Source organism: Gadus morhua, chromosome 8 (genome assembly GCF_902167405.1).
Source record: "Gadus morhua chromosome 8, gadMor3.0, whole genome shotgun sequence".
Lineage (NCBI taxonomy): Eukaryota > Metazoa > Chordata > Actinopteri > Gadiformes > Gadidae > Gadus > Gadus morhua.
The window spans coordinates 17393652-17416153 of NC_044055.1; the positions used below are offsets into that span (position 1 = coordinate 17393652).

At 47.1% G+C, this 22502-nt stretch overlaps 1 protein-coding gene across 1 annotated transcript; it reads right to left on the reverse strand.

Annotated features, from left to right (window-relative positions):
- Positions 1 to 297: 297 nt before the first annotated feature.
- egfra (epidermal growth factor receptor a (erythroblastic leukemia viral (v-erb-b) oncogene homolog, avian)) lies at positions 298 to 22433 on the reverse strand. The gene is made up of 25 exons (XM_030363670.1): positions 22052 to 22433; positions 21894 to 21962; positions 21568 to 21686; positions 21132 to 21273; positions 20448 to 20564; positions 19650 to 19776; positions 19451 to 19524; positions 19209 to 19296; positions 18845 to 19044; positions 18389 to 18521; positions 17041 to 17131; positions 16479 to 16636; positions 14442 to 14480; positions 13933 to 14077; positions 13184 to 13306; positions 12465 to 12563; positions 10235 to 10420; positions 9705 to 9860; positions 9206 to 9281; positions 7886 to 8032; positions 7577 to 7674; positions 6648 to 6815; positions 3587 to 3634; positions 3202 to 3295; positions 298 to 2694 (listed from the first exon to the last, which is right to left on the reverse strand). The coding sequence occupies exons 1-25, from the start codon at positions 22416 to 22418 to the stop codon at positions 2303 to 2305; spliced, it is 3456 nt and encodes a 1151-aa protein (XP_030219530.1). The 5' UTR covers positions 22419 to 22433; the 3' UTR covers positions 298 to 2302.
- Between the last annotated feature and the right edge of the window lie 69 nt (positions 22434 to 22502).

The window sequence follows — 22502 nt, forward strand, 5'->3', positions numbered from 1 at the left end:
CAGCTTTCTGAATGGTTTTGGTATGGATTTGGTATATGGTTATTTTTTTGCGCTTCTTCACACAATCACCTTTACTTCATTCGTCCATCAATCAAGGTATTACATTAAGTTGTATGGTTGGTTAGGTTATATATACAAGGACTTTGTTCCAAAGCATGTATTCCAAAAAGGTACCTCAGTATTTATTTTGTCAAACCAGATTAGTTCGGCCTTGTCTTTCCTATTTTATGTCAAATACTTAAATTAACAGCGACACCACTAATAACAAATTATGACCACAAAAACATACACAACGTGTAGGTTCATAAAAAATGTCTTTATTTATGCTCACATTAGAATGAAATAATTACAATTCTGAAATAAGTGCATATCAATGAATAAAGTGGCAAAAACCATGTACTGATATGATAAATTATAGGTGACTATGAGTTATATTATACACAGCATAATCTCTCTTTTATTTACATGTACCTGTAAAATCAGAAAAAAATGGTAGATAGGCTCACAAGTTGCTACAACAGTATATTCCTTTAAAACTAGGAAAGATATTTGCCTTTTAGACTGTATGCTGTTGCGTCTCTACAAGACATTAAAGCCACGAGCAGATGATAGATGTGGAGGGAACAGATACAACTAAAACAGTAGGCATGGTAGGATTGTTTTCATCATAAAACATAGAATAAAACACAACGTAGGAACATCTGAATCCGATTGCCAACGGCGGACACACATTTCCCCACAGTGTTCGAAAGGGAACATCACAGTGAATACACACATTCAAAAAGGCTAATCCTATGGCTGAGGACATCCTTGGGTAGCACATGCGGGGTTTGGTCACCAGAACAGCTGAAGAGATCATACATTCTGGATGCCACACTAATGATAGCATTAGAGATGGAAACTGTGATTTCTTGATGTCTGCCCGAGAGTTGAAAGTCCTCCAGGCCACTCCCACTTCCTGTCTGAAGGAGCCTTGGTAATCCACTCACCATGTGATGAGTGGATCATCGTCTTTCATGTTTCGGGTGTCTGGGTGGGCTGGGCTTCATGGTGAATGGAACAGTAGAAAGGAGAAGATAGAGAGATAGGACGTGGTCGGCAAGAAAGAGCCTGTTTTCAAGACAAGCCAAACACGTTTACTCTCTTCTCTGTGGAGGGCCCTAGATAAAGGTATCGGTGTTTAACGACCTATTTGTTATGGTCTATTGACACAGCCCTAATGAGTGACTTTAATCAGGTTTGTCGAGTGGTTCACTGTCGAATAGAAGACCAGTTGTTGTTGTTTATCTGAAGAATGGAATTGGTAGAAGAATGTCCTTGGCCCTACAGAAGATTAAGATTAATAATAGACCATATTGTCTATACATACATTAATTTACATTGTCTCTCTATACTATGCAACGTGTTCATATTGGTAAAATCTATTTATTTTCAGCAATTGAAGCCAGGCAGACACTGATCAAAGCCCGTATTTGGGAGGGTTCCCTTTCAAAAGGAAATGCCTCATAAAATTGTATCTTATTCTTTCACCATTCTTCCCACTTCAAGAAGTGCGTCGTCCGAGTCTCTCAAAATAAGGGTTTCACTCCTCACCGTCATACAAAGACAGGATACGTTCAAACTATTCACATCTCACTCCAGCTTCAACTGTTTCAAACAGTTCAAAAATAAAAGCTGTCCCTTCCCTTTTGTATATAAACCACCTCCAAATTGTTGATTCACTTGTTTTAGTTGTGATGCTTCTAATCCCGACAACACATGTACCTTCAGCCGTTTTATTTGGATTAGCTGCCACGCTCCTCCCTTTCCCTTGACCAAAAAAACGCCGTCGTTTGCCCTTCCATGTGACAGCGTGTCATCACAGCAGTTCCTATCGTGTGTTTCTCTCCACCGATACACTCGGACCACAGCGGTCAGTCCACGCCGTCAGGATTCCCGCCACTGCGCGCACTGAGGTGAGCTACGACACTTGGTGGTGGGGTGCGGTGAGCTGGCCTCTTCTCCACCCCTCCGGTTGCATAAGGATGCCGTGTCCTGCAGCTTTTTGTTTAGTTCCCCTTTCCAGTCTCTTGGGGCATATGTGGCAAGCTTTTGCGTGACTGAAGTACAGCTCTGACGGCATGCAGGCTACATTGGAAGCTGTGCCACTGGCCACCACGGGGTGAAACATATATCTATATAGAGAGAGAGACATAAACATCTCTTTGTAAAGGAAAATAGGGGGAAACAAACAATGTCTTTCCTTCCGCCTTTGAAGAAGGTGTCTCTTTTAAGTCTCTTTTCCTCCCCCCACGACTGCCTCTCAGTCCGGGCCCAGGTACTCTGTGTTCTCGACCAATGGGATGTGTCCGTTGGCGTGGGTCTTGAAGGTGGGCGTGAAGTCCTGCTGGTAGTCGGGGTTGTCCATGCTGTTCTGCTGCCGGTGCTTCTGCCCAGGGCACAGCGCCCCCTTGGGGCTCGGCGAAAGGACTGCGGCCGGGGCCTGCATGCGGGGATGACCCCGGGGGGCCGGGGCCTGGGGGGGGCGGACCTCGTTGAGGTACTCGGGCCCCTGGGCGCCCTCCTTGAAGCAGTTGAGGTACTCGGTCTCGGTGTCGTCGGAGGAGGAGATGGGGGGCAGGAGGCTGCGGGGGGGCCCGGGCTGCTGGTAGTTGGGGTTCATCACGTCCGACACGCCGTTCTGGTTCATGTAGTCTGGAGGGAGGCGCACGAGACACATGGTCAACACACACACACACACACTCAGCGACTCATGCAGGGAGGGGGAGATACACGTCACACGGTTAACACACATTAAGGAATACATTTAAAGTAATTGTTAAGTACTTATTATTATGGATATATTAGCTAGTATCGGTGAAACTCTGTTTGCTGTGGTTTATGTCCTTATCAGGACACAAACACTTCAAAATAGTTTTATTAAATATTCTTAGGACACCGAAATGGAATTTCTGACCAATGCCAGACCAATGACATCACCACCACTCTTTAGCAATTACGGTATACAGAAAATGTTCAAGCCACATCTGCTGACAACTAGATATATGGTAATAATATCAAAACAAGGGTTGGTTAGGGATGGGCAGGATCACACTCTTATAACAACTAATTACAACTTCCTCGATGATCTCTTTCTTTCTTGTGGTTTCTTTCATAGTAAACCTAGTTCAGTGCTCCTTTTAAAAGCATCTGTGAACTCGCCTGGAGCGGGCTGGAAGTCCTGGTCCAGGAACTTGTCTGTGGGGTCAGGGATATAACGTAGGACCAGGCTGCCCTCTCTGCCGGGGAAGCCATTCTGGATCAAAAGAGAGAGACAGAGTTACGACCTGAAGCTATTCTGGATCAAGAGAGAGAGACAGAGTTACGACCTGGGGACCTCAGACCTGAGATGCACCACGCTAACTAGACGAGATGGAAATATATACTTTATTAACCAGACGGGAAATTTGTCAGTCAAGTAAGTACAAGACAGTAATACTTATTTAAAATACATTAATATCAGACATTATTCCCAGTATTTGGAGAAGCTAGAGTGCTAGAGTGCTTGGAGTTTTTCTTATGACTGTCACCATGGAGCACCACTTACCATGAAGCCGTTTCTACTGTGACACGTCCCGATGCTGCTGTTGAGGCTCTGCAACACAAATCAGAAACATTCATTACCCATCAGGCACCTGGGGCCAGTACCATTAGGGCTCAGGCTCAGCAGTGACCCGGGTTCGAGTCCTACCCGTGATCATCTCTCTCTCTCCCATACCTTCCTGTCGAACTGACTATCTTCATGAATAAAGCATACAAATAAATAAAACAACATCAGGCACCAGTGCATCCCCTTAGCCCAGAGGAATAGATTGTTTTACATACGACTCAGGAGAATACGGTATGTTTTTTTGTGCCCAACTTCTTCGTTAAAATTCTCATTAGAATTGTGACTCTAATGAGTTTGAATATCTTTCTCACTAGACGACTGGAATGAGAATAGCTCTGTCCACTTTCAATAGACTACATATGTTTTATGTCTTGGGTACTAGAAAAAAAACAGCAAATGAATGTAATGTTGTCGCAAGTGAAACCGAAGCAAGGATATCTGCCCGGTGACAATATGCACGTGGAATGTGATTGGGTCCATCTGGATTTGATTGGCTCTTACGAAATTGACTAAAGCTTGCCAGCTGTGTGGTCTCTGGAGCAACAGGGGCGGAAGCGTGATCCCATGAATGGTTGAAATGCTGAAGTCTGCCGGGCTGCACGCGTTACCGCCATCACTACACAACTTATCTCTTTCCCCGGTAGAGGAAGTGAGTTGATTAGATTTGGACGTAAAATAGTCAATAAATATTTGACATAGTTTCATGCATAGTAACTTCCCTGCGTTCCTTCTTACTCTGTCACGACCTAAACCAGGCCAAACCAAAAAGTCTGCTTTCATTTAATGGCGTCTCTGAGCCCACCTCGGCTCACCCTGGTCCGTTTAACAACAGCCTTCCGCCGATTTCAAGGAACTAATCGCTCAACAGACTAGAGCCCGGCTCCAGACGCTGAGCCGTTCGCTCTCACGGCCCAGCGTGAGAGCTTCCAAGGCCCCCGCTGCCCAGCGGCATTATGGGAAAGAGGGAAGAATCTCGCTCTGCTCAGGCTGTCGGCGCGTCCCTGGAAGGATCTCTCCCGGGCCAACCCAACGCCCGGCCGGCCCAGCGCTGAGGGGATTTCTCCTTGTTGTTGTTACTGTAAGCCCTCTGTATTTTCCACTCACTGAAACCGACCGTGTCATGCATAATACGCATCAACAATGATGCTACGGAAAACCGACTTCATGAAAACAGATAGGAGCGAGGCCGCCCCCTCTCGGGACCTCTTGAGACACGTGTTGGCCCGTCTGTGAAGGCCATCAACGCTGAGAGCTCTGTATGGGCTAAGCAGGCGTTCAGCGACCGGCTATGATACCTGGCTTGGAGCGGGGGGGGGGGGGGGGCTACATATACACACTGGCCTTAACTGAACTGGAGGACCCAGAGTAAATTACTTCTCCTCATTTTGTCCACCCCCGCCCCCCCCCCCCCCCACCCCCCACCCCCCCCCCAGCCCTCCCTCTCTCGCCCCCACACACCCCTCCCTCTCTCGCCCCCACACACCCCTGCCTCCCGTGTTAATCATAAGGGCACCTGGGAGGGAACGTAGAAGAAAAGTGGGGTGGGGGGAACAAAAAAGAGGTAAAGAGTAGGAGGTTGAATGGAAGACAGGATGGATGAAGAAGAAGGAAAAGAAGAAGTGGGTGGGGGAAGGGGGGGGTCCCTTGGGTGATGGGGTCGACAGAACGTGGACCAGAAACCTGGGTCGTTTGGGGTTCAGGCCAGGTAACGACAGGCTGGAGAGATATTCAAGCCCAGCCAATTAGATTCACTCTTGTGGCTATCACGTACGCCCTATTTGATTTCACGGCCTCTGCAGATAGAGCTGCTAGCCATCAAGCATCAAGTCCAAGGTGTTTTGGTTCAATGATGCCAAAACAGAGTTTGAGTGTGTTTCCATCTGTCTTTTGGATTAAGTGAATTATATGCAGAATGTGCATTTCACAGAGCTCATGATTAAAAATCCATCTCATGCAACCATAACGTACAGAGGAAAAACAAAGGGGTTTATTTTCGCCCGTGTTTCAAGGAGACGCTGATGAGCAGTTGAACTCTTGTTTGTGTGCAGACAGGAGCTGGCGTGAATCCGGCCCATTCATCTTAAGCGGCTGACGTACGCCAGCTCCACACGAGACTGCAGCAACTCAAGGTTTGCAGCAAGCCGCTTTGGATAAAAGACTCTCAGGCTAAATGACTTAAATAAATATAAATGTCATGGCCACGGCGGCTCAGGGCAGCAGTGTTGGACCATACACGTGAACATGTTTCTTTCTCTTTCATTGTTTTAAAAGCTATTATTGAACAGCAGACCCGGTCATGTTCCTTGCTGTGCACCTAGGAATTCCTCAAATCAGAGTCGCGACCCCAATTTGCCATCCCATTATGGTCTGTTGCACCAGAAAGGTTTCGTTTTCCTTCAGTCAACGATATTCCCCCCTCATTTGGAAATGGAAGGCTTTTTCTTCTCTATGATTGTGATGGAAGACAGAACACGTGTGACAGCTTGACTTCTACAGGTCCAGAATAGGCCTGACGCCTCTTCTGCTAACCCTCTTGCCTGACACACAGAAAGACAGTTAAAAACACAGACACACAGACACACACAGACACACACACACACACACACACACACACACACACACACACACACACACACACACACACACACACACACACACACACACACACACACACACACACACACACAGACAGACAGTTAGAGACACATACAGACAAACAGTCAGACACACACACAGACAGACAGACAGAAACACAGTCTGAAAGGCAGACACACACACAGACAGACAGACAGAAACATAGGGAGAAAGCCAGTAACACATACAGACAGACAGGCAGTCAGACAGACACAAAACCAGACAGATAGGCAGGCAGAGGGACAGGCAGGACGACAGAAAAGACAGACAGGCGGAACAACAGAACGGAGAGACAGAGAGGCGGACAAACAGACAGACAGGCAGAACAACAGAACAGGCAGGCAGACAGGTGGGTGGAGCCTACCAGGGAGTGCAGCAGGGGGGTGCGTGAGGTGCTGGGGCTGGTGAAGAAGCCCTGCTGGGGCAGCAGGTACTCGTCCGCGTCCACCGCGTCGTCCATCTCCTCGCCGCTGATCAGGCTGCGGTATAAGCGGCCTTCCGTGGGGCTTGGCAAGTGCATTCTGTCGTCGCCCTGGAAACGGAAACAAACAAACACCAAAAACTGTTAGGCCCGAAGAACACAGGAGCGCAAAAATCTGTTTCATAGGAAAACTCAATCATGTTGTTCTACCGGAGCAAAACGACACGGAGAGGGAATGTAACGTAGTCTGTGTTTACTTTTTGCTAGTTTAGGACTAAAGGCGTCTATTTTGGGCTATGGTCGCCATGTGCTTTGGGCTTTAGACTGAAGGTTGGCACACTGTATGGAAAGGGGTCTTTCTCTCTTTGCATAGCAAGTGGCAGGATGTGCTGGCTAGGCTGTTTGACTCCCAGCCGGAAGGTTTCTGTGTTGGCTCACCCATTGTCCACAGCCCAGTCCACCCTGCTCCTTGGTGACTTGTATCTGAATTCACTGTAAGTTCCTTCGGCAGGAGCAACGTGTCAGCTTTAAACTGTTTATTTCTCTTTGGATGAAACCGTTCTTTTTCGATTTCATGAGCGAGATAATGCGTGCCTCAGTACAGTATGCTGGCACAGTTAACACGACATTATTGTCATGTTTTGACCACTAGTTGGCGCCAGCGAGATGTGATTTCCACAGCCCCATAAACACACAACATTCTGCATTGTCGAGATTACAAAGATGGATGTGTTTATTTATTTTACCTTATCAAGAGCATTGAGGGACAACAACAAACAACACAAGCTAAGGTTATGGCGTCCGCCAGTTTTAATACGTTACTGATTACCAGCCTTGTTGGTATTGAAAGCATGTGAGGTGCGAGAGTGTACCTGAATGACAAGGTAACGCGAGGGATCCCGTGCCATCTTGGAGAACTCTGACATGAGTTCCCGGAAACGCGGTCGGCTGTCTGCATCAATCATCCAGCCTGAGCAGAGACACCGATAGATTTTATCAGGGACATCGCTTCCTGGGTGATGTGGGAAACCATGCAATCCCAGAGCTGATCATTCCCAGCACAGCATAATTAATAGCACGCTGTGACTGTGAACTATATTAGTGGTACTTGACATTTACTTAGGCTTTGAGTCATCAAATCAGTAGCTTTCATTCTTTCGTTCATTCATTCTGCTGCGTACATTTGACCATGATCATGTAGACGTCTATGGTGCAAATGGGGGGTTGGGGTAGCCGCTCTCCTTTCTCCAGGACCCCAGCGATGTCACTGGCGGGAATGCCGTCGTAGGGCTTTGTCCCGAACGTCATGAGCTCCCAAACGGTCACACCTAGAAGCAGGGCACAGCTGAGCTTCACATACATGATGCGCGCACCCCAAAAGTTACAGCATCGCCAGAATAGAGACTCTGTGCTAGAGCTGTGCTTGTGTTTTCCCAAGAAGATGACCAAACAAAAAACAACAAATCACAGTTAGATTTAGCAACAGGATGTACGCTTGCAGAATATCGCACAGCATCTGAACACATTGGCCCCGTGCCCTGTAGCAGTGGGAGTTAGCAGGATGCGTATGTGCGTTGGGAGAGTTTGCAGAGGAAGGGGGGAGAGAGGGGAGGTGGGGGGGGGGCGGTAGAGAGAGAGTCTCTGTCACTCCTGCCAGGCCCTGCTGATGGGTTCGCCTTATTGAGCGGAAGGCCTGATCAAACCCTAGAGACCGTTGTGGGGGCTGACCCGCAGAAAGGAACAGCGTGTGCTTCACGTGTGTGTGCGTTTGCGCTGCATGTGTGTTATATGATATGTCTTTCTATTGTCTGCATGTGTGTGTTAAGTGTGTAACTCTGTGTGTAGTATGATGTGTGCTTGTGTGTGTGTGGGTTGGTGTGCTGCATGTGTGTTATGTGATATGTGTGTGTATTGTTTGCATATGTGTGTCAAGTGTGTGTGTGTGTGTGTTATATGATATGTGTGTGTAATGTTTGCATGCATGTGCGTCTCTTTATAATATATGAGTCTGTGTGTGTCTGTGTGTGTCTATGTGGGGCCGGGGGAGTGTGCATGTGCGTGTGCGCATATGTCCCTGAACTTGATAAATGTTTTCTGGCGTGTGCTGCCTGGAGCAACTATTTTTTTGTTATAATATTTATAATATTGTCCATCTGAGGCTCGTTTCTGCGTAGGCTTTTAGTAGCCCTCTTGAAACCTTTGATACCTAAGAGTCCTTTACTCCGTTCCCAAATTTGACAACTGCACAAAAACAATATTGTATTTTGCAAAGTAATAAGTGAAGTAGCATTGACGTTACACATTTTCCAAATGTCATTCTTTGTTACCTAAGACTTCAGCATCTGTGCTGTTTAAACACTGCTCAAAACACACATCACGTACACATGAACCAACGGTAGCCTCGGTTCAGACACGCTTTGAAGATGCCCATCAATCTCGCAGCTACGTTTTTTTCCTGCAGTACAGCAAACATGCGCGGCGATGCGTTGCATAGCGCCTACCGTAGCTCCATACATCACTCTGATGCGTGTAGGTCCTGTTCAGAATGGATTCCAGCGCCATCCACTTTATAGGGACCTGCGGAGAGGGAAGACCATCACTCACTGAGAATAAGCCTCGCTGGCCAGTGTTTTAGAAAGGGAAAGCCGGTCTGACGTGGAGGAAAGAGATTGCCGTAGCTGTGCATGTCAAGAGATTACTAGAAGAAGATAAAGGCGGCGAGAGTGAGCGAGATGTTTGGAAGTGTCTTGCCTGAAAGCGAACAAGCAATAAATCTCAGCCCTGCGGTAAGTGGAGATACCCATTTATAACACAATCAAACGTGTCATTAGGACTTTTTTTCCAAAGACAAAGTGCGTACAGTCCCTTACAGTATGTTTTCAATTCTAAAACATATTCCTGCACGCGTCATCCTCCACCTCCCCAGTACCAACACCACCTGTTCTGTTCCTGCTCAACGTTAAAGAGGGCGATACGGGTGTAGACGGGGCGGGGACCCACCTTCCCGCCGTCCGCGTGGTACTCCTTCTCGTCGGCGTTGAGGAGCTTCGCCAGGCCGAAGTCGGTGATCTTGACGTGCTGCGGCGTCTTCACCAGGACGTTGCGCGCGGCCAGGTCTCGATGCACCAGGTGGCGCTCCTCTAGGTAGTTCATCCCCTGGGCGGGCGGCGAGGGATGGGTGGAGAGGAGGAGACAGGGAACAGCGTTTCCTTATGGCTGGTGTTTGGATTAGGCCGCACTGAGCCACAGTGCGGTTTATAAAAACCTTTGTTGTAACAACATTGTAGGCTCAGTTATCGAGTTCAACTTTTTTTTTACTTAATTTTATGAAGCCTCAAACTCAACAAGACTTGAATCAACGTAAAGCTAGATCCAAAAAACGAACTTTGAAAATGTACACCATATTTTTTTACATTTAGACACAAATGTGACAGCAAGACAGACACATAGCAGCATTGAAACGATCTCCATTAAAGAGCACATAAACAAACATCGTTACAAACGTGTCCCAACCCCATGATCTCTCTTACCTTGGCGATCTGAACACACCAGTTGAGCAGGTACTGTGAGCCGATGTGGTCCTTGTTCTCCTTCACGTAATCCAGCAGGCAGCCGTAGTGCATGAGCTGAGTGACCAGCTGCGCTGTGGAGGTCAGGCATATCCCCAGCAGACGACACACATGGGGGTGGTCCACGCTGGCCATCACGTACGCCTCCTGCATGGACACACATTTAAATGCTTTTATTTGGATCCAAATTTACAGAGGAGAAAAAAATCTAAACATTTTGGGAAGAAATATTGATAGTGTAACAGGTTCGAAGCGTACATGCCTTTACAAGACCTACATGATAAGTTGATAAGATATTACACCGAACACTTATGGAAAAAGGAAACATCTTTGTCTCCAGATTTGCATACTACCTATGGTGGCTGAAACAGAGCAAAATGTTGCCAATCTTTTGGCTTCCTTCTTATGCAACCCCCACAACCGCAGTCCTCTACATTTTTTGTGGATATGACCTAAGCTTCGAAGATTAAAGATATAACACACACACAAAATATTGTAATATGATGTATATGAAGACAACAAACTGGGTGAAGTCTTCCATCCGGAGAGGCTGAGGTGTGGCACAGCAGGCCGTGGTAAGACCTCTGGACCTGGGTTACCATGCCTTTATGTTTAATCGATTTATGGGATGAATGTAATAGATAACACCCATTAATCAATCCCTGAGTAAACTTTGCATTTAATATGTTTGCCTATATCTTCTATTCTGCAAGGTTTGATGTTACTCTAAGGTGAAGTCTACTGTTATTATTTAATGTGGACTATTTTGTGTCTTGTGTTTTTTCTGTAATATGCATTTATTTTTTTCGTATTTCGTATTCTATCGTATTACGGAGGGGGAATATATTACTGTTAAATGATGTTGCAATTGAAAAGGATTACAAGATGCCAACCAATTGAATTGTCAGAACAAGTAACAATGATGACTAAAGACAATAATATGCTAGTATTCCATCCACGTAGGCAAGTAGCCTTTTAGCGACCGGTTAGATTCCAACCTGTGGAATGCCATGACAAACATAATTCTTTCTCTCTTTCACTCCCCTTCATCTTCCGGTCCGTTCAGGCGCAAAATGGAGATAAGAAAATATGTAAAAAAAATCCAAACCATCACATACATGCTACTACATGCTATAAAAGGTTTTATTGCCAGTTAAGATGTGATTTGGTTCAGAACATCCACGTCATCTGTGTGTGTGTCTGTGTCTCAAGTGGGGAGACTGATTCATCCAAAAGATTTACAACTGGAGCTGCTTCTGTCAACAAATATGCAGGCTACTGCGGCGTATCCGGACATACAGGTTATATGGAGGCTGCTCGCGCTAAAGGCCTAAAAACGCTAGCATTTCGGCCATCCGGACTTACCGCCAGGGAAATTCCCTACTGGCTCTAGAGAGGCCCAGAGCACACCCCTAACGCTGCGAGGAGTTAATACACAAAACAAATATAAACAGGACAGATTTGATTTTATAGGACAGTATACCTAGTTGTTACATGAGTAGTAGTAATCTATATATAGAGAGTGAGGAGGTCAGCCAAATTCTTCCAAGTAGTCCTTGTCCTCAAATTAAAAGGCCGAGAGGACGTCTGGTGTCCGCCTCACCAGATGTGGAGTGTCTAAGGAACACGACCGCAGCGGCCTCAGTGCTTGAGATGCACTTTAGGTATACTGTAGGAAACCACAAGTACACAGAGCTGGTTTGTTGTTTTGTGTTTTTTTTTTTTTGGATGGCAACAGAGCCGCATCACCGCCAGACCTACATTAGCAGCTCCCAGACCCAACCCCTCCGACACACATCCATCGTGTTTCCTGCGTCTCTCCAGCAGGGAGTACTGCTGGAGGGCTGGATACCTCACCTTCACCTAATGTCATTAGATCATCACCGGACGCGCGTGGCGCTCATTAGGAGCAGACGTGACGCCGGCATTTGAATCGAGGCGAGAACTACAGCAGTGTGTTGTGGTACATTGGGATATATTCCTAAAGTGTGGTCTACGTAATCTAAGTATTCCACGTGTTGGCTTAAATAGCTTAAAGACATTTGAACGTTTAGCATACATTGATTTTAAATATAAGTGCAAGTAGATGGGTGAAATACCTATAGAGGACATGTATTTTTATCACACTGAACAATGTGACAGGGAACCCATAGTGTAATGATTGATAGGACCATTTAAAGACAACACCTACATCCATGATCTCCTTGTTTGCCTTGGGTGATGTGGCCTCTCTTAAGACCTTGATGGCAACAGGGATCTTCACGTCCTCCCCTTCTGGAACCCAAAGGCCCTGTGTGGACAAGAAACCTGTTTAGGATAAACCATCAGGCTACTTCCAAAGCTGTGGATACGTCCACACCACTGACTACATGTTTCTATTCAAATATAAACATGTCACGGGCATCGCAAGTACATAAACGAAGACATGTGCACCGGCCTGCTAAGTGTGTGCATTGACAAGTTGAAACGTGCAATCGTCGACACTTAAACACAGGACATGGGCACTCATGCAAACACACTAGCGCAGGCACACACATACATAACCACACACACACACACACACACACACGCGCACACACACGTGCAAGCCCCGCTAAGAGCAAGCATGATCTGCTATAGGAAGATGGCCAGCAGATGTGGATGTTACGCATGCATTCTACTCCCGAGTCACGCAGCACACACACACACACACACACACACACACACACACACACACACACACACACACACACACACACACACACACACACACACACACACACCCACGTGCACATGCCGCTAAGAGCCAGCATGTTCTGCTTAAGAAAGACACACAGCAGATGTGGACGTTACGCATGCCTTTCACTCCCGAGTCCCGCCGAGCTCTCTCACTAGTGCACCCACATACACACACAGGGGCCCCTCCGGTACCTTGTAGACGGTGCCGAAGGCCCCGGAGCCCAGCACCCTGATCTTCTTGAACTCGGTCTCCTTGAGGATCCTCAGCAGGGCCTGGTTGGGTGCCTCCCCGCTGGGCGTCAGTGGCTCCACCAGCTGAAGAGTCAAACGGACAGACCCATGAATACACGATCCATGCGTTAGAAAGGACTTAAAGGTTGGATCAGGGATGTTGGAGGACGTCACTTGTTGGTATTTGAAGCGAGATCCCAAACAAACAGAGCCAGCTCGCCCCTCCCTCCCATGTTTCGTGCATCCGGTAAAAACTATCATGAATGCAGCGCAAAACCCCACAACACCAACCCCTTGTCGGTGATTGGTTGGATTACTATTTTTTTTTTTTGTTGAGTGATTGGTAGTACCATTTGTTTATGTGTACGTTCTCGGAGCATAGGCTGCCTACAGAGACGCGTTTTTTTGACGGCCTGCTTTTGGGGCGGGCAGCTAGCGGATTGTGAGGAAACATCAGATGAATGTGATCATTTATGTTTCGGATCGCTGATACAACCTTTAAGACCAGTGGTTACCTTGTCCATTCATCATGGAACTCCCTTCTGGTATTGTTATCTTAGCTTAAATACCTGTGATTATATTCAAATGTTTAGATGTATGAATGAATCAGTAACATTTCGTAAAGAGTAACACGTACTCTTATATTCTATATCACAAAATTTGTAATTTATAACTTCTGAGGGTGAAACCACTCTCCCCTAACAGGTTACCTCTCTCTCCTGGAGGATTCTCCGCGTGGTCCGCTTTCTCTTGATGTGGCGTCGCCGTAGCAACACAAAGACGGACAACGACGCGACCACCACGGCCAGGAGGCCTCCGACCACGCCGGCTGCGATTATGGACAGCCCTGATTGGCTGAGAGGACAATAACACATCATCAATTAGAAATAGTTATATTTGAGATATTACTGATATTAATATTCAACGTGAACATTTATCTTTACTCTGACAGGCAACAAACACAACACTTTGTAAAATATAAGTGCAAGTGTTTCCAGTTTCTTTATCTCTTAGCCAGTCTGGTTTGTCAACAGATCTGTCGAGAATAGCAGTGAATTGATGACTGATCCATATCTATTGTCCTCTTCTTGGAATCAACTGTCAGTTCAACAGAAATGAGCTGCGCCTCAAGCATAGACTAGCACATTCTAGGTGTAATCTGCGTGCCTTGAACTGTGCCCTGAATGGCAAAGGAATCCTGTCGGATTACTTGGCTTACCGTTTGGGTAGACAGCCATTCCGTCCAGGGGCATAGCATCTATCAGCAAATAAAAAGCAGAGTGTATCAAACACAGATCAATATTAATAAAACACATTTTCAAATGGATTAAATCAGGGTAAAATGTTGAATCGTAACAAAGACAGGATGACAGGTACACACATAACGGCTATTATATACAAACACAAATATTGAAGGGAATAACACTTTAAACTAAGTCATTTGAAATGGCTTAATGGCGAGCCATCTGTCTAAGAGTAGTGAACCCTGCAACACACAGTTTTTGTTTCGCCTTGTGCTCTAATCTTTGCAAGGAATGTCAGTGCACCCACACAGAGGGTAATGTGGAGGTGATTTGTTCTAATTAACTATGTATGCGTCACGTCTAAAGTCATAATGTTTTTATGCTACTTGCAATCAGGCAATCAGCTGACGTTGTAAGTCATTTATTATAGACACTAGCTAGGATCTCCTGCATAGTTGTGTATGCATTGCTGTGTATTGTGTGTCAATGTGTATTGTTTCACCATGAGCTCTGGAATTCAGACAGCAGGCAGACAAAATTAAACGTGTCTGTGTGTCTGTGTTTGTGTGGTTAAGGGAGGGGGGGGCATGGTTAGGCGGGGGGGGGGGGGACTTCCGAAACATCAAAGTGCCACTTAGCCAGGACTATCACTTTCACTTTCCGGCTATCGCAGTATCGCTATGCAACCACTAGATCAACTCTTTGGTTTTTACTGTATTTCTCTTCCGGTTATTATACTCTTTCATGCCAACGTATTTATATTAAACGTAGAATAACATAAATCTTAAGCATAGAGCCCCCCAGCACCAAGACACAATGCAAACACAATCTACCTTTCTCTCTACATATCTACCTGCAAGGTCTTTGCTTCTGCACTAAATCATTTAAACAAAAATTCTATTCAACTAAATGAACCATTTAAGAAATTAAAAATATTAATTCAGTGGAAGAACGATAAGTAAATTGAAAATATTGATAACGAGAAATGTTCTACTTGGACGTTACTCATAATATATTGCATACCGCTGCCTTGAGCGGGTCTACACATTACCCCACAGGAGAACACTACTGTTGTGCTAATACAATGGTACTTTTGTGTATGCAACGGCAGGGGATAATCTAAACCCATTAAAAGAACTGTGAAGAGCCCTGAAGATGTGCACTGTCTGCAGTACAATAAAAGCATTGGCACTAGACTAAACTGTGCTTTCAAAGTGATCGGAGGATATTCAGTGAGATAAACTCAAGCACACAGGAGAGACACTGTATAACTCCCAGCCCCTGTTCTGATGTCACTACCTAATGCTTTGAATCGTAGGAGACTTGCGATGAAACACACGCACACATACCTGCAGACACGCACATCTAAGCACACACCAAGAACACACACAAACACACACACAAGCATCCATTTGTATAAGCACATGTAAACATGTACACACGTGAAAAGAACAACACATGAAAAATGGACACACACACACACCCACATGCTCAAGCACACACAAGAACAAACACTGGTACACACACACACAGACACACACACACACACACACACACACACACACCACACACACACACACACACACATACACACACACACACACACACACACACACACACACACACACACACACACACACACACACACACACACACACACACACTGTTCCTTGTCTAGTGACAGAGATGACATGTACACAGCACAGCTCCATTATTGTTATTATTACGTTGAGCTGTGAGCTACAGCACCTTAGCACATAATTCCCTCACCGACCATACATCTTGTCAACAACAAGGCCAAGTAAGCAGCTTATTCAGCAACGGGGAAATAAAACACTGCCTGGTGCCAAAGGAGACCAAGCTAGGGCACCGATCCCCACGATTGCTTCCTCCACACAAACCCAATTAAATCCAGGGACACATCCACAAGGTGTCTGCGTAACAGGGTTACACCTTATTGGAAGGATTGAGGGTGTGCTGAAGAGGGGGAATCAGGGGGGTAATGCACTCACCCCTGGGTACAGTTTTCGTGGCACAGCTGGCAGATCTTCCTGTGGTCTGCGTACTTCCAGATGCGGCTCTCGTCCTTCCCCGGCAAGTCCTGGGGACAACGGGACACGCAGAACAGGCCGTCCTGGAGGCGGGCACACTTGGTGCAGTTCCCAGGACCCTGGATGTGAGAAGTAGAGATGATGAAGACGGAGAAGAAGAATAAGAGGATGATGAAGACGATGAGGAAGACGATGAAGACGAAGATGAGGGATAACAAACAATCAATAGTCGGCTCCTCCCAGAGAAGCTGTAGTCGTGGTGTAGCTCAGTGTTCATTTTGTTTCGTTAAACTCTACGGAGTACAGTTTGAAGGCCTGTTCATTCGTCAATGATTCTCAATTCCAAGGGGGCTTTACCTCGTTAAATAAAGGTCAAATAAATAAAACTTTAATAGCAAAATGCATCAAGATGCTGCTCCCAATTTCAAGAATATTTGACACACACAACACAAAAGAAACAAGCGGTTATTGAGGTCATGGCTGTACTGGGACGGTATGGTTGGGTTATAGAGGGCACACATACTGGAGCACTGCAGGACGCAGTTCCGTTGAGAGCTTGACATTCAGAGTGGCACTTCAAGCACGTTTGATTGACAACAGCTTCCCGTGGGTCTCTTTGGAAAAAGGAACAACAATAATATGATAAGTAATCTCGCCAACTCTAGCAAACGTTTGTAAAAAAATGTAAAAGCCATGAACCCAATGTAAGGGCAGTAGTTAAATTGTAAGCATGAAATTATACAAGATTCAATGTTTGACAGACGTTGTCTAAGACAAACAGTCAATGAGTACGCCAGTTTTGAGGTTTGTCGGGTCAAGCTCGACAGCCGGGGGTCGTGTTATATATGAAAGAAAAGGGGGATGAGAGAATACCGAAAGCCAATTCTCCTTATCTTCAACAGGAAACAGTTGTCATGCTACCACTATTATTCAAGTAGTAAACTGAAAATGGACTCTTTAAGGAGTGAACCGCAGCATACGCAAATCTGACACACAGATCGGACGGTTTATTAGTCAGAAAATCAAGGATAAAGGAAAAACAACATGTTGGATCGGAAGGGGGGGTTGAGTAGAGTCAATAAGAGCGACCCCTCCTCCTCCCCCTCCCCCTTCTCCCCCTCCTCCTCCCTCCCCCTCCTCCTCCTCCTACCCCTCCTTCTCCCCCTCCTCTCACTCCTCCTCCTTCTCCTCCTACTCCTCAACCTCCTCCTCCTCATTCTCCTCCTAATCCTCAACCTCCTCCTCCTCCCCCTCCTAGTCCTCTTACTCCTCCTCCTCCTCATCCTCCCACTCCTCCCCCTTCTCCTCCTGCTCCTCTTCCCCTCTCATCCTCCTCCTCCTCCACCTCCTCCCCCTCCTGCTTACCTCCTCCTCCTCTCCCTCCTCTCTCCTCCTCCTCCACTTCCTCCTCTTCCTTTTCCTCCTCCTCCTCCTCCTCCTTTTCCTCCTCCACCTCCTCCTCCTCTTCCTCCTACTCCTCAACCTCCTCCTCCACCTCCTCAACCTCCTCCTCCAGCTCCTCCTCCTCTTCCTCCTACTCCTCAACCTCCTCCTCCACGTCCTCAACCTCCTCAACCTCCTCCTCCACCTCCTCCTCCTCCTCCACCTCCTCCTCCTCCTTTTCCTCCTCCACCTCCACCTCCTCCCCCACCTCCTCCTCCTCCTCCTCCTCCTCCTCCTCCTCCTCCACCTCAACCTCCTCCTCCTCCACCTCCTCCTCCTCCTCCACCTCCTCCCCTACCTCCTCCTCCTCCTCCTCCTCCACCTCCTCCTCCTCCTCCTCCTCCTCCTCCTCCTCCTCCTCAACCTCCTCCTCCTCCTCCTCCTCCTCCTCCTCCTCCTCCACCTCCTCCTCATCCTCCTCCTCCTACCCCTCCAGGATGTTGCAGGCGTCCACACAGCTCCCGTGGCGGCTGTAGTTCCGACAGGCGAAGCACATGTTGGCCCCCGGGCCCCAGCAGCCCTCCTCCGTGCACTTTACGTCGCAAATGTTGTTCTGCTGAGCTGCGGGAGCACAAGGCGGACCGACGATCAGAAAACAAGCACCGCCGATCAGAGAGGCATGGCAACTTCATTTATATTGAGAAGCACTCAAAGTGCTTCACATAGAAACATCGTCAGACATAAAATGATGATAGCTCACTGTTGTTAGGAATTGTATTTGGTCTGCATTGTTTTTATTGATGTCACATTACTCTCACATTTCCCGTGATTTGAACGGGGTTTTGAACCCGTTTGTGACTGTTTTGAAAAGTGTCATTTAGATAAAGTTTGAAAGACATTTATTTTATATCATAACATAATAAAAGGGGATGAATTCAACGTACCACAGTTGGCTGTGGCTAGGTTTTCTTCCACTTTGGCGGTCTGCTTGTTTGACTTGAAGAGCCTCTTCCAGTGGCCCATGAGGGTGTAGCACAGGTTCGGGTTTTTGGAGATTTCCACGTCTCCGTCGCTGATCTCTTTCAGGGAGCGGAGGCCCAGGTGAGAGATGCCCACCTTGGCGATCACCAGGCTACGGCTCATCCTGTAACATGCAGAGAACAAGGGAAGGGAGGCAGGACGTGAACGAACGGGCGGTGCTGAGAAAGGATCCCGTTGGATGACGCGATGATCTGCGTTCATTCCTCAGGAATGTGATTCAGCGGGAGGGGGGTGGGGGGGGGGGGGGGGGGTGAGGGGGTGCCCTACCGCAGGGTCCGCCCCCTGATGATCTCCAGGTTCTCAAAGGGGCTGAGTGATGTCATGTTCTCTGGCCACGTTTGGATCCATAAAAACCCTGAGAGGTGGTGTGTGGAAAAACACAAACGATCACAACGCAGGAATCAACGGCACAATCGGCAGCTACAGATGACTAAGGACAGGACAGCCAAATAACAGAGCAGGCGGTTGCTAAGGTGAGGTTGAGGTATACCGGTATTACGAACCCTTACCGGTGATTTCTCTCACTGTTTTGAACACATTGAGCTGAGCAGGGTCCATTTTGGGTGTTTTGGTGAATTCATCGCTAAAAAAAACAACAACAACATACACATCTTTAGCGATCGACTATCCGGCCACAACTGTGTGTTTCCAGCACAACGCGTTAATGGGAGTTGCTTTTATTTCTGATATCCAATCTCGAACCCTCACCCATGAATAGACGTGTGGATGAACTGGATGTTGCCATTGATCTTGGTGCAGTTTCTGAAAGAGTCGATGTTGGAGGCGTTGATGGAGATGATGCGTTCAAGATTTCCCACCCCGAGTCCATTGCACACTGTAAACGTACACACGGGCACGCGCACACACACATACACACACACACACACACACACACACACACACACACACACACACACACACACACACACACACACACACACACACACACACACACACACACACACACACACACACACACACACACACACACACACACACACACGCACGCACACACAGTTAAAACAAAAAAAAAAGACATGAAACACATTGAACCCTCATGCAATATCTTTATAGACCACAACTCTCATATCTTTATAGACCACAAGGGCAACCTGAAGTTCAATACACTTGCTTGAGAGATTCCAGGTGTGGCAGCACATAACACCACGAGGAGCACAACGATGAGCTCCTTCAATGTTATTGTAAAGACATCATGGTAAATAAATGGAGCCCATTTATAAAGCGCTTTTCAAACCAGTGGCCATTGGAAATGCTTTCCAATTATTGCCTAACATTCACCCATTCATACACACATTAACACACCGACGGCGGTGTCAACCATGCAAGGCGACAGCCATTCCCGTCTGGAGCAGTTAGGGTGAGGTGTCTTGCTCAGGGACACCGCGACACACAGCTAGGAGGAACCGGGGATCGGAATAGCAACCTTCCGGTTACTAGTCAACCTACTGTACCACCTGAGTAATTCCGGCCCGTTCCCCTCCTCACCTTTCGGACAAGGTCCGTCACACTTGGTGCACTTCCGGACCCCTCCCTCGTCCACCTCGTAGGTGTTGCCGGTGCAGGTGCGCACGCACGATCCGTGGTCAGTCACCACAAAGTTATCTGAGGACCCACATGGTGAAGACTATTAACACACCAAAACAGAAACTGTTGGTCTCGCGCATCCATACAGCACTGACTGACTGACTGGACTCCATGACATTCTGTTTCATAATTGCACACAAGGGAACAGTGTGTTCGAAACAGTTATAAGGAGATGCAGTTGTTGCATTAACACGTTCCCCAAAACTCAATCATTTTCTTATCCCGGCTGGAAGGGTTTATCATTAAACTCGGTAGGAGACAGAGCCTACTGAATGTCTAACAGGCGGAGAGCAATCCTAAACGCAATTCGAATAGAGGGTGATTCACAGACTTATACGTGATGTATTTCCTTTTAGCAATGGGAATATTTATGTTGACCTTGGCTATCGAGGACTAAGGCAACATCAAAGTTCACGGTTTCCTGTGCCAGATATACATGTTGTGTTAACCAGCAGCCATTGGAGGACATTTTCTATGTCAAGATGATATGATCTATTAGGTATAGCATGTATAAGCATTGCATTGGTTTGGCCTAAACAAAACCCTAAGGTTGAACTAAAGGTAAAGGCAGTCAGTGGAGCTTACGGGGGCAATTCTTGACACAGGTGGCCCCAAAGTTGTACTTCCCGTTGGGGTTGGGCACCAGTTCTTGGAGGTTGGGCTCGTAGGTCAGGAGGCCCGGACACGAGTCCTTGCAGGTCCCGTCGTCCTGGAAGTGCAAGCAAGCCTGGGAGGTGGGGGGGGGGGGGGGTTATAACAGAGTCCATCACTAATAATAACACAGCATTCCTCTCTGGAGACCTCACAGCCGTACCGAGAGCAGGAACAGAGTCCCTCACGCAGGCCAATGTCAAATAAACCCCCCCCTCACATCAGAAGACCTTCCGCCCGGGAAACGCTCAACTCTATTTGTTATATAAATAAAAACAATTTAAAAAACGGGCTTTGGGGTTCTTCTTGCTTGGATCATAGGGAGCGTCACACATGGGATCCCTGTGTTCCCACAGTGTGCCGGCCTCACCAGACAGTCGGTGGCCTTGGGCCCGGTGCAGCCCACAGCGCAGTGGTCGTTGCAGCAGTCGCTGGGGGAGGTCCCGTTGCACCTCCGGGTGCACTGCTGCGCGCAGCTCAACTTGGTCACTGGAAGAGGAGAGCACACAACCCTGCTGATTTGCAGGAGTAACGGTGTGTGTGTGTGTGTGTGTGTGTGTGTGTGTGTGTGTGTGTGTGTGTGTGTGTGTGTGTGTGTGTGTTTGCGCACTATTTTGCATATTTGATCATATTATAACTTGTATTCAAAGAGATTTGCGCTCAATTTGCATTGGGTCAAGTGAAGGAACCACTCACGGATCTGACAGTGGTCAGGACCAGGGGCCCAACAGGAGCCGTTATAGCAGCTGGAGTGACACTTTTGACCTGCACAAGCAGAGAGAGAGTTGAAGTCAGTCTAAAGAGCGAGTTCCATACATACTGTTCCCATGTGTGTGATGTGGTGGAGCCCTCACAGTTCTTGTTCTTGCTGGCCGCGGGCAGCACCATGCTGGGCTTGTTGTCGTAGTTCACGATGTCCTTCCACTGGATCGTCTCCATGTTGCACAGCTGGTTGTTGGCGAAGTGCACGCCTCCCTTGAGGATTTCTTCCGGGACGAAACGGGGCAGAAAAGAGAGAGAAGCGTGGGTTAGGTCGGTGCTCTGACACCAAGCGGAGAGGTTGAGGGTTTGATCCCCAACCCTTCCAGTTACCAATCTGTAGGCATTCTGGAGCAGTATGCCCCAATAGGACCTGCTTCTGAATGAGATTAGTTTATCGATCGAAAGTCTGAGTTCACTGTAGGTTTGCCTTGGAAAAAACTCAAAGAGCTTATAAATCATAAAATAGCATAAAGAATTATACACTTTAAATAAACTGTACATTGAGTCATTTTCATTTTTTGTTTTTCTTTAAAAAAACGTTAA